The sequence below is a fragment of the Moschus berezovskii genome, chromosome 20 (assembly GCF_049115385.1).
Source record: "Moschus berezovskii isolate FMDL1 chromosome 20, NW_MosBer_1.0, whole genome shotgun sequence".
In the NCBI taxonomy this organism is placed as follows: domain Eukaryota; kingdom Metazoa; phylum Chordata; class Mammalia; order Artiodactyla; family Moschidae; genus Moschus; species Moschus berezovskii.
In genome coordinates, this window is record NC_142479.1 from 66,915,399 (window position 1) to 66,928,185 (window position 12,787).

General features: G+C 39.9%; 1 protein-coding gene across 3 annotated transcripts in view; it reads left to right on the forward strand.

Moving 5' to 3' along the window:
* ACOX1 (acyl-CoA oxidase 1) overlaps positions 1–10,136 on the forward strand; it is a 22,294-nt gene extending 12,158 nt beyond the window's left edge. For all 3 annotated transcript variants that reach the window (XM_055408554.2, XM_055408553.2, XM_055408555.2), the window contains 11 exons: positions 2,086–2,193; positions 3,589–3,708; positions 3,852–3,967; positions 4,372–4,541; positions 5,516–5,678; positions 6,226–6,416; positions 6,684–6,863; positions 6,999–7,104; positions 7,239–7,382; positions 7,557–7,763; positions 8,615–10,136. In XM_055408554.2, coding sequence (XP_055264529.1) covers positions 2,086–2,193; positions 3,589–3,708; positions 3,852–3,967; positions 4,372–4,541; positions 5,516–5,678; positions 6,226–6,416; positions 6,684–6,863; positions 6,999–7,104; positions 7,239–7,382; positions 7,557–7,763; positions 8,615–8,662 — 1,553 coding nt within the window. In that variant the 3' untranslated portion in view covers positions 8,663–10,136. The remainder of the gene's footprint in view (positions 1–2,085; positions 2,194–3,588; positions 3,709–3,851; positions 3,968–4,371; positions 4,542–5,515; positions 5,679–6,225; positions 6,417–6,683; positions 6,864–6,998; positions 7,105–7,238; positions 7,383–7,556; positions 7,764–8,614) is intronic.
* The last annotated feature ends 2,651 nt before the right edge of the window (positions 10,137–12,787 follow it).

Below are 12,787 nucleotides of genomic sequence, written 5' to 3' on the forward strand. Positions count from 1 at the left end.
AAGAGTTAGGTCTTACTTACCAAGTGGTTTTTCAGGTTCACTGCTTTAGTTACAGAATTTGTATAGAGAGTCTGAACCCATCTCTTTTTCTTCATTACTGTGATTCCCTTTGATACTGATACCTTAATGAACTTACACAGATTCCAGAAGAAATACGTGTTAATAGCATGTGTGCTAAAGGGAAGTGAGTGGCCTATATAACCAACACATGCAGCATTGTTTACCTTGACATTATTTGTGTTGATTCACTAAATTCAGTAAACTTCTAAAGGTGGCTTTGGCCAAAGTTTAGTAAAAACAAGATAAGATGTACTTCCAGGTAATCGATTTCACATTCTGTATGTACCACCTTCCTGTTTTTCTTTCCATCCCCCACGTGCCTTTCTCTGTGAACTGGATGGGGCTCCAGCTGGTGGCTATTCCTGGTTGCTCTCGTTCTGTATTGGTATTTGTGTTTGAATGGTATCTATTCATCTATTTCTGGCTTCTGTTTGCCTACTCAGAGGTTTCAGAACAGCTGGTCTAGTGTATATTTGCTCTTTGTTCCTTATTCCTGTAACAGCTTCATCTTAATTTGATTGCTCATTTGACTTTCAGCTTCGATGCTAAATAGTATTTTACAGGATTTTCCTAAGACACAAAGTGGAATACTATTTGGTTCAGTTGTGCATTTTGAAAACGCCGTCATTATCTGTTCTATAAAAGTTTCTTCTTTGGTGAAAGGAGTCTTACTGTATGATTCCTTGATTCCCATCCAGCGGAAGGTTGATCACCCATAAACTGGCCATTTCTGTTATTCAACTTGGAAGTTTCTGAACTTTCTTCAAAGAATTTTGGCACGTTTATATTAGGATTTAAGGGCTTGCCTGTTAGCCCAGTTGGTAAAGAATCTGCCTGCAATACAGGAGACCCCAGTTCGATTCCAGGGTCAGGAAGATCCACTGGAGAAGGGATTGGCTACCCACTCCAGTATTCTTGGGCTTCCGTTGTGGCTCAGCTGGTAACGAATTTGCCTGCAATGCGGGAGACCTGGGTTTGATCCCTCCTAGAGAAGGAACGGCTACCCACTCCAGTATTCTGGCCTGGAGAATTCCATGGACTGTATAGTCCATGGGGTCGCAGAATCGGATCCGACTGAGCGACTTTCACTGTTTCATTAGGGTTTAAAACACAAATCCCTGTCCCCATCTCCAATAAACATGAAAGTGGAGAACAAGTCAGGAACAAGTGAAAGCCTAAAGTTTTAAAACTTGTTTTCCTTTCTAACATTCATTCTGAAATAAATTCTCGGCTTACAAGAACTTTAGCTGCATTTTCTTCCTGTCATATGTTATCTCATTCTTTGTTATAATACAGAATTCCAGAATGTTGAATTGGTGTGGTAGACACAATATGAATGAGTTGAAATTGGCACACTAACAACTTACAGATGCCTTTAGAAGGGCAGTTGCTGCTGCTGCTAAGTCACTTCAGTCATGTCTGACTCTGTGTGACCCCATAGACGGCAGCCCACCAGGTCCCCCGTCTCTGGGATTCTCCAGGCAAGAACACTGGAGTGGGTTGCCATTTCCTTCTCCAATCTGAAAAGTGAAAGTGAAGTCGCTCAGTCATGTCTGACTCGTAGCGACCCCATGGACTGCACCCTACCAGGCTCCTCCGTCCATAGGATTTTCTAGGCAAGAGTACTGGAGTGGCTTGCCATTGCCTTCTCCAAAAGGGCCAGTTAACTTCCCTGTTAAAGTCATAGCCTGTGATCTCAGGAAACTATGATTCTTATCTGTCTTTACATTTTCTTTTGATTGATGTAAATAAATGTTCCCTATCCACTGCTGTGCAATAAATCAAATATAGAAATGGAACATGCTTGACATTTATATTTTCAGCTTAATACGAACTGTCTGATTTAAGCATCGGAAATTCAGGATCTTGGTTATCAACCATTTGTAGCTCATCTACAGATGTTTTATTGTTAGATGTTGTTACTCTCTGAGATGCTAGCGCTTTAAAGGAACTGGGCAGGAGATTTTACCCTGTACCTATTTTTTCCCATATTCTATCTGAAGTAGGTATAATTCATTTCCCTAGGAACCCATCTTCGAGGCTTGGAAACCACAGCCACTTATGACCCTGAAACCCAGGAGTTCATTCTCAACAGTCCTACTGTGACCTCCATCAAGTGGTGGCCTGGTGGACGTAAGTGAATTTTTTTTAATAGTAACTGGATGTTTTGAAGACTTCTTATAACATTGTGTTTATTTATTTTTTTAACATATATTCACTACTGTATTTTATTTTTTTTAATTTATTTTAATTGGAGGTTAATTATTATAACATTGTGTTTTGAATATAGAGCTTCTATGAGAATATAATTTTGAAATATAGAAAGAACTCTTAGGGCTTAAACTATGCTGAGCTTTTCACATTCTCTTGTGTTACCTGTTATAGATCTTTATACACTTGTAAAGTGCAGAGGACAGCTGTCAATTTTGCTGCTTTTCATAGATTTTTATCTAAGCATTCCCATGTGTTAGCATAATTTCCATAATCATCATTTAAAGTAATTTAGTATTCCCAGTTTGGTTAGTCATTTATGTATTGAAAAGTATTTGAGGGACTTCCCTGGTGGTTCAGTGGCTAAGACTATACCCTCCCAATGCAGGGGGCCTGGGTTCAATCCCTGGTCAAGGAAATAGATCCCACATGCTTCAACTAAAGGTCCCGTATGCCACAACTAAGACATGGCACACCCAAATAAATAATCAAACAAAAATAGAAATGAGTATTTTTTAAAAAAGAAAAGTATTTTAGTTTTTAACTTTTTGTTATAATAGCTTTGATATGAAATTTATTTAATATTGTCTTCTGAGTTATTGTTTTAGGATACATACATTTCAAATGAAGGATTTCGTTATCCACATTATATTTTAATATGTGGTATTACATTTTGATAAGGAAAAATACTAGCATACAATAAAAGGGAAATATTTCTGGATGCATTAATCAAAAATCTCTTAAAGCAGCTGTATGCTATAGTACAATGGGATATTCTGCAGTGGTGGAATATTCTCTATCTTTGCTGTTCAGTGTGGTAGCCACTGGCCACCTGAGCACTGGAAATGTAACTAGCTGACTGAGGGACTGAATCTTCTATTTTATTTCATTATAATTAATTTAAATGTAAATAGCCACATGTGGCTAGTAGCTGCTGTTTTGGAAAGCCCTGCCTTAAGGGAGAAAAAGGAAGTAATTTAATGTTCTATGATTATCCTAAAAATGTCTTTATGTAAATGAATGAAAAATAAGTAGAACAAGTAAAACTATCTTCTTTAAAATGCTATCAAATTAACATGTTGTCTACCCTAAACTTAGATAATGTTATATGTCAATTATATTCCAGTAAAAATACATACACATATATGTGTGTATGTTTTTAAAACGAGGGCTTACTTTGCCAAAATTTAATGAATTTTGCTATTGATGGAATCTTAGTCTTACATTTAACATATGCTTTTCTTTCTTTTGTTTCTGTCTTTTGAAAATGTAAGAACATTTGCTCACTTTCCTCTCTCGTTCTCTTTTATGTTGTAGTTGGAAAAACTTCAAATCATGCTATCGTACTTGCCCAGCTCATCACTCAGGGGAAATGCTATGGATTACATGCCTTCATTGTACCTATTCGTGAACTTGGGACCCATAAGCCTTTGCCAGGTTAGGATTATCTAATGTTGAAATGGAAAATTAAACCAGTCACTATCTTCTGCAAAAAGTATAATATGTAACTAAAGAAAAGGAGGGGAGCCAGGAATTCCAGAACATAAAACACCTTGTGACTTTCCTTTCATCTGTGGTAGGTATTACCGTAGGAGACATTGGCCCCAAATTTGGCTATGATGAGATGGATAATGGCTACTTGAAGATGGACAACTATCGTATTCCCAGAGAAAACATGCTGATGAAATATGCCCAGGTACAGTGAGATGAAAAATAGGAGCAGATATATCAGCCATGGGGGTTTTAGTGGCCATTGATAATCATAGGGTTGGAATGGTCTGTTCATTTAGAAGGTAATAACAGATTTTTTACTTCTGATGATGCTTTTATTGTGACCATGAAATTAGATCAGTTGACAGGTGTGAAGAGCATGTCTTGGTTTGCTAAACCAGTGGGGCTTACACTTTAGCATATATTAGAGTCGCCTGGAAGTCTGGCTAAAACCTAGATTACTTAGCCCCCAGAGTTTCTGATTTAGGAGGTCAGGGTAGGGGACTGAGCATCAGGTGGTGCTGATGCTGCTTTCTGGGGACCACACTGAGAATAAACTGCCACTTGGGTTTAACACAAGGAAGCATCCATCTCATGTTCTTTTTCCAGGTGAAACCTGATGGCACATACATAAAACCCCTGAATAACAAGTTGACCTACGGGACCATGGTGTTCATCAGGTCCTTCCTCGTGGGAGAATCCGCTCGGTGTCTATCTAAGGCATGCACCATTGCCATCCGATACAGTGCCGTGAGGCATCAGTCTGAAATCAAGCCAGGGTAAGGGTAAAGTCTGAGATGAGCTCAGTACTAAAGGTCTGGTGAGAACCTTCCAGATATCAAAATTCCCAAATGTGATGTGGAGAAAGTGCATTTGTTATAAAATTAGCTAGGATGGCAGTGTACTGGGTCTGTTACTTAGAACCTAAACTTCCTTAAGTGGAAAGATGAGAATAAGCACCTAATTATTACTTTTAACCTTCTAAGAAAAACGGTAGTATTACTAAAGCTTTATAAATGAAGTGTTCAAAACACTGAAGGTGTGGTGTGAAGGTTCTAATTGCTGCTAACAACTACAAATTGGGTATAGTGAAAGTGACATTAAACTCGATTCCCTGTTGTGTTCCTGGGTACAGTTTGTTCTTATTACCGCCTACTAATTGAGCATGACTCTTTGATAAACTTTTTACTCTTAAAGAAGAAATGAAGAAATTGGTAAGAACAGACTTTTTTTGCATGCTCAGTGGACCTTCTTAGACTTTAAATATTAAACTTAGTACACTGGGTCTTCTCATATTAGTGGTCAGAATATAGTTTATTCTACCAGCTACACCTTTTAACATTGCCTTCCTCCTGTGAAGTTAACGAAGTTTGGTTCTCTATGTTGCCATGAGATACTGTTTTCATAGTCAAACTGGAAAGACCGGAAAAATTAAGAAAAATACAAATGTCAACTGGAAAATCCTTCTCACGTGTTCAACAAGGTGGTTCAGAGTGTGGTCTTCTGTAGCCAGATAGCCTAGATTTAAATCAAGAATCTGCCACTTACTAGCTCTGTGACCCCGGGTAGGTTCTTAACCTCATTTTCCCCATCTGTAAATTAGAGCTAATAAAAATTGCCTCACAGGATCTTTGTGAGGATTAGATAAATTAATCTGTCAAAGTGTTTAGTCCAGAATCTGGCACGTAGTGAGCTCTGTATAGGCATTTATTTATTTATTTTTGTTTGTTTTTCCTTTTTTCATATACTTCAGTGAACCGGAACCACAGATTTTGGATTATCAAACCCAGCAATATAAACTTTTTCCCCTCCTGGCCACTGCCTATGCCTTCCAGTTTGTAGGTGCATACATGAAAGAGACCTATCATCGAATTAATGAAGACATTGGCCACGGGGACCTGAGTGAGCTGCCGGAGGTCTGTGTCTGGGCTCTGTCCCTTGTGGGAACCCTTGTTGTTCATACTTCCCTGTGGGATAGTGTGCAGAGAAAATTAAACATTGGGGTACCTTGAAAATAATACATATATTTATGGATTTATCCATGTTTTTAAGTTTCAGAATTACTGCACTATGTTGGTCCTTTATTGAGCAAAAGAACCTCAGTGGTGCCTATTTTTGCCACGTAGAACAATTGAGAAGGGAATGTGGTAATGTTACTAGTTTAGGCTAATTAGATAAGGATGTTTTTCAGTGTACATACATGGCAAGTGATTTTGTTTGGTTTTTGTTTGTTGGGTTTCTTTTTGCCACACTGGGAGGCTTGCGGGATCTTATTTTCCTAATCAGGGATCAAATCAGGTCCCTGGCAATGACAGCACACAGCCCTAAGCACTGGACGCCGGGCAATTCCCTGGCAAATGATTCTGCAAGTGACAGTTTCTGTTAAGTGAGCTTCAGTGTGTCTGTGTGGAACGCAGGCTGTTAGCACCCAGACATCCTGATGGCCTGTGCTTCCCCCTTCAGCTTCACGCGCTCACCGCTGGGCTGAAGGCTTTCACGTCCTGGACAACGAACACAGCTATTGAAGCCTGTCGGATGGCTTGTGGCGGACATGGCTATTCTCACTGCAGTGGACTTCCAAATATTTACGTCAATTTTACCCCAACCTGCACCTTCGAGGGGGAAAACACTGTCATGATGCTGCAGACGGCCAGGTAAGAATCTAATTCATGATTTCTATCCTGTGTTCTCAGGAATGTCCGAGTCCTTTCCATTGATACCTGTTCCCATGTTTTCTGTTCGCATTATGTTTGTTCCTGAAAGATGTCATTTTGCCTTCCATCCTGACCCACAATGTTTATCTTGTGCTCAGACTAGTATGAAACCCCTGTCACATAGTTTAAAGTCATTACAGGAGTTCATTTTATTTCTGTTTCACGGGAAGCATAGTTACTGAAAGCACATGTCCTGGTGACTTCTAGGTTCCTGATGAAAAGTTACGACCAGGTGCACTCAGGCAAGTTGGTGTGTGGCATGGTGTCTTACTTGAATGACCTGCCCAGCCAGCGCATCCAGCCACAGCAGGTGGCCGTCTGGCCGACTGTGGTGGATATCGACAGCCCTGACAGCCTGACAGAGGCCTACAAGCTTCGAGCAGCCAGGTGAGTGCACCCACAAGAGCTGGGACCAGCAGCTGCAGGGGCCTCAGGCCCAGGGCCTAGGTGGGAGGCATGAGTATTCACTGTCACCTTCTTGGGCTCCAGTTTTCCAGGTTTGTTTTTTCTTTTAAAAAACAGATTAGTAGAAATTGCTGCTAAAAATCTTCAGGCTGAAGTGATTCACAGAAACAGCAAGGAGGTAGCGTGGAACCTGACGTCCATTGACCTCGTTCGGGCGAGCGAGGTCAGTGAAGGTTCTCCTGCCCCCCTCCCCTCCGTCCTTCACCGCCCCCCCGCCCATTTTCTTAGTACAGAAACCTTATCACTGTTGAATCTTTTTCAGAGATTCTTACATTCTGGTGTTTTCCTTACATCTAGGCACATTGCCACTATGTGGCAGTTAAGCTCTTTACGGAAAAAGTCCTCGAGATTCAAGAGAAGTCCATCCAAGCTGTCCTAAGGCGTTTGTGTCTCTTGTATTCTTTGTATGGGATCAGTCAGAATGCAGGGGATTTTCTTCAGGTCAGAATTTTCTAAGTTTAAGTCCCTTTATTTATTTACTTCTTAATTTTTTATAGAAAATAATTTTGGTTTTCTTTGTAATTGTGCATATGTGTGTGTCTATATATTCATAAACATCTGTCTTTATACGTACCTTATAACGTCTGTGTTTACTTGCTTATTTCTTCCCTTTAGGGGAGCATCATAACAGAGTCTCAGATCACCCAGGTGAATGAGCGCATAAAGGCGCTGCTGACTGCGATCCGCCCTGACGCAGTTGCTCTGGTGGATGCATTTGATTTCCAGGATGTGACACTGGGCTCTGTGCTTGGCCGCTATGATGGGAATGTGTACGAAAACTTGTTTGAATGGGCCAAGAAATCCCCACTGAACAAAACAGAGGTAAAAAAAGAAAAAGGTGTCTTTCACCTTTTGAAGTTATTCATTTAAATATTAAGGCAGGAAAGCCCTCGGAGAATGACCACCTGTGGAACCTTTGAGAGCTCTCATGACCACTTCAGACAATCCTTCTATTTGAGCAACAGGTTCTGAAGGGAACGAGACTTTTCCTAATAGTATGTGGGGTTTTAGTTTCCTTAACTAACAATAATTGAAAAACTTCAAACAAACAAACAAAGCACTGCATTGCATCTCCCTGTACCCTTGATCGTGTTTCAACAACTGTCTGCTCATGACCAGTTGCATTCACCTGAACCTCCCAACTGAGAATTATTTTGAAGCAAATCCAAGGTATCAGGTAATTTTATTCATAAATATTTCAGTATGTATCTCTGAAAGAGAAGGATTCTTTTTTAAAAAGCATAACCACAGCACCATTCTCACACCTAAACAAATTAACAATAATTCTTTCATATCATGAACTAGCCAGTCAGTGTCCAGATTTTTCCCAGTTAGCTCAATTCTCCCCCCACCCTCCTTTGATTTTTTTGAATCAGGATCCAAATAAGGTTCAGATAATTTTTTGATTAAAAGTTCGTTATTTGGGGACTTCCCTGGTGGGCCAGTGGTTGAGAATCCACCTTACAATGCAGGAAACGTGGGTTTGATCCCTGGCTGGGATCCCACATGCCATGGGGCAACTAGAGAGCCCTTGTGCCATAACTCAAGAAGCCCCTGCACCACAACAAAGAGCGTCTTGAGTCACAGTAAAGAGCCAGTGCAGCAAAAAAAAAAATGCTATTTTACATTGCAAGCTCCTTATCAGTAATGTTTCCTCTCTCCCTTCCCTGCAGGTCCATGAGTCTTACAAGTACCTAAAGTCACTGCAGTCCAAGCTCTGACGTGGCTTGATGATAAGTGCAGTCTGCCCCTGAAAGTAGCTGTTCTCCTTATACCTGTCACACGAATCTGCGTGGAATCTTGATCAAATTCAGAAAAGCTATAGAGCAAGTGATAAATTGACCGTTTCCTCTTTTTATAAATGAAAAAAGAAAATGAACAGATTTTTCAAGTTAAAGGAAAAAACCAGATGTGTTTTACAAGTGCAATTAACACTGAAAGAGACTATTAAGCATTCAGAAAAAGCTTTAAGAAATGCAGTGCGACTTCCATCTGTATTGCTGGTGATCCCAGGAGACCAGGACTTTTGATAATTAGTAAAATTTAACTACTAAGTAGTTAATTATTTTCACATCTTAATTGCTAATCACTGGATATACAAGTGTTTTTAAGCAGAGGTGTTTTTTTAAGCAGGGTAGAACCCTTCCAAGCTTTCTTGCTCATGTCCTAACACAGCTGCCAGGGGTCCCGGCTAGAAAGCAGGAGTGAAGAAGAGAGACTGGGGAAAAAAGCTAATCAGGAAACCTGTGAGTTCGTGCCTGACACACTGACACCTTTCCTGCCTGCTTGCCCTCCTCTGTTGATGTGTTGCTGTATCTTAAGTGTTCACAGTAGCATCTTTCCAACCCGAAGATTTCTTGAACCCAGGCTCCTGTAGGGTCCCTGCCCTGTGTGATCCGGAGCTAAGCTTCCATTGGAGGGTTGCCTAAATTGTCCCTCTAGTAGCACTGTAGCTCCCTTTGCCTTAGCTTCTCGGGAAGAGGGAGTCAGCCAAGTCATCTCTACGTATAACTTTTGGCAACTGATGAGATCTCCAGATCAGTGGTTTTGATCTCCCTCTCCTGAGAAAGACGCTAAAGAAAGGAGAAAAATAGTCACAGTTCCTTCTTTGAAGAATAAGGGGGTGGAGAGCTATCAGTTATGGTTATTGTAACTTTGGTGACCATGGTAACTACATTTTCTAGAACAATCCAGATTTCCTATATTCTGGCACTCTGGCAGAAGCCATTAAAATGCTTGGAGGTTACCATGTCTGGCCTTAGAAAAATAAAAGCATCGCTCATCGCCTCTTATACACAGGAAAGTCCTTTGACAAACCATGTGTTCTGATTTTTTAATCAGAAAATATAATCATTGAAAAAGTGGCTAAAGGATAAATGGAAGCTCCATAGAATGTTTCTTATGGTATATCTGGTTTTATTTTCAGTATGTTTCTAGGAGCTTTATTTGACTTGCTAAATTGTCCTTTCAGCTGAAGTCTAATTTATACAATCATTCTATATTTAAAAGCTAAACATGTATCTCATGATGAATTTTTTCTTCAAATCAATGTAAAACAAATCACTTAATTTTTTTGTTGTTGTTAACTGTATTTGTACCACTGTCTCATGAAGCCTGTTGTTCTAGAGTCAGTCTTGAGAATGTAGTATGTAATTCAGGGAAATGTAATTCCCTTCTTGGGACCTTACATAAAATCTATCCCAGTGAAACTAGTAATAGGAGACTCTAAGGTCCAGCAGAAGAAATACTGCCTGTTAACACAAGCTTAATCTTTCCACCAGGAGAACTCATTGATAATTGTGTTAACATTGAAGTAAAAAAACACTCTGTAAATCTCATATGGGTGTCTCTTGGGACTAGATCAGACTCTGAGAAATAACAGTAAATTCAGATTGCTTAATATTAACCTGTTAAATATAGAATTGTTTCCAGTTAGTGGTTAAAAATCTTATTCACAGAGGGCTAACCCATGGCCAGGACATGAGGGTTTTTGAAATGACACCCACACAATCCAGCTGCATAAGTCTGGGATCTAAGCAGTTTGAAGGTGGCTCTGGCAGAGCCATAAGACCTCAAGAATTTGTCACTATCAAGATGGAAAGAATGTGCCACATAAAATTAAACATAAGTTTAAATTACGAAGAATTTTAAGATGTAGATTTGGGTAACACTAAACAAAAGAAGGAAGGAAGGAGTGAGACCTACCTGAGCAGATAGCCCTAAACCTGCCATGATGCTGTATTGGTGGAGTATCTGAGTGCTCTGTCCATGCAGGAATACAGGTTTGTTGGTTCCTCATGAGGAAGCAGCAGACCCAGCTTGCTGTCCTTTAGAAGCCAGACTTTGCCACAGATAAGGTTGGTTCTGTTGGGTTCTTTGTGAGCCATTTTCATAAAGAGTGCAGATAACTTGCAACCTAATCTCCAAAATGATGATAAACCTGAGCAGAATTATTGTTTCTATTAGATGATACTGACATAACCCTTTGAAGATTCATGAGGTTTTTGCTGTTTGTAGTGGATGAAGTTTGCTACATCCTGAAGTATTTGGATTTCTAATTCATATCTACTCAGTAGACACTGAGGTATACTTCAGTGTTTGGACATAAGTGACCTCAAAGCACAGTTGGTCCCAAAGCCTTTGCAGGCCTTCCTGTTCTTGTCTTCAGAACATCATACCACTAAGTACCTGCTTATCTTCAGAACATTCACTTTATTGCAACATTAACCATGTTTACATACTTTCTAAGAACTCACTGGTTGTAATTTCAGATAACATACACCTGGAGGCATTTAACCATTTGTAACATTAACGTGTTATTAGAACTCAGTTCTTGGATATTCTTCAGTGCAAGGCTTTGGTTGGGGAAATATATTGATTCATGATCCTTGAGTTCTCTAGGGAACAAATATTCATTTAATGACTGTTGCTCAGAGTTCTACCCCTTTCTGAGTTCTTTCTGTCCATCTCAGTAAAAAGAAAACTAAATGCAAATGGCTTGTAATGCCCACTAACCATTTTGTGTATTGTGCAAGGTATGCACAATACCTTGCTGCATACCTTGCATATGGGGTTATAGATTGTCCTCGAGAGTAGCCTCTGCACCAACTGGAGAGGAGCCTTGCCAGGAAACTGATGATTCTACTTGAGGCAAAGAGTCTTCTGTTGAGTCTCCTGACTCATAAAGGTTTTCATGGAAAAATGCAGAGATCAGCTAATTGAATATTTATTATTCCATTCCTGGAGGATTAGACCATGTCACCATAAATGAATAAAATGTTTTTTCATTTTGAAATACTGGTGGAGTTTTGCTTATAGCTCACCAAACTCAAATTTTCATTATTCCTGTGGTCCATGATAGTAAATATAGAAATATATAAGGAAATTTTAGAGTTATCAGGTGTTAGCCTTTGCAGACTGCAAATTCCTAGGTTTCAGACAATTTTTATTTTTATCTTACATATAAGTGAGCCACTGATTATCTTGAGGAAAATCATGGAACATTGGGAGGGATATTAAGAATTCTGAAACAAAACAGTTTAGCCACGTTACTGTCAACTGTTTCACAGATTAGCTAATAACGTGATTGTCCATCCTCTGCATAATATTCCAACTGGTGACTGCTTGTTTGTAAACATTTCCAATTGCTATGAATTCAAGGAAATTACTTTGGCGCATATAATTTGCTACCTTCTTACCCCTTTAACTGTGGTGATTTGAGTTTGGTTCCTACCTGATGAAGTGTATTTAGCATGTATTGTTCCGCATGCCTGGCAGGACCTGTCAGTGAAGGTGGGAGTACTGAAGGAGGTGCACAGGTCCAAAGACTGAGTCATGGTTGGACAGTGGTGACCCACCAACCTTTGAATAAGCCAAACCACTAACCCCATCTTCCTCTGTAAAACTGAAAAACCCTTAATAAACTCTCTAATCAACGCAAAAAGTGTGACTGTCTTTATTAGGTGATGGTGTTGGGTTTCATCCTGGCTTCACAACTTTGGTTTTCATAATTGAAGGTCACAGCCACTTTCCTAGTCTATGGTTTCACTGCCCGTCAGTTTTCCACTCTTGACACGTTTCTCACGCCCTCCACCTTTCCACCAGTCAGCCCTCAAAAGAATGTTGAAAGAACTCTTTTTTTTTTTTTTTTTTCTTTTTGCTGCACCATGGAGCATGTTGGATCTTACTTCCTAGATCAGGGATCGAACCCATGCTCCCTGCAGTGGAGGTGCGAAGTTTTAGTACTGGGCCACCAGGGAAGTTCCTGGAAGAACTTTAAATGTTTGGTTTGGATCTTAGGTGGGCTTTCCTTGTGGCTCAGCTGGTAAAGAATCCGCCCGCAATGC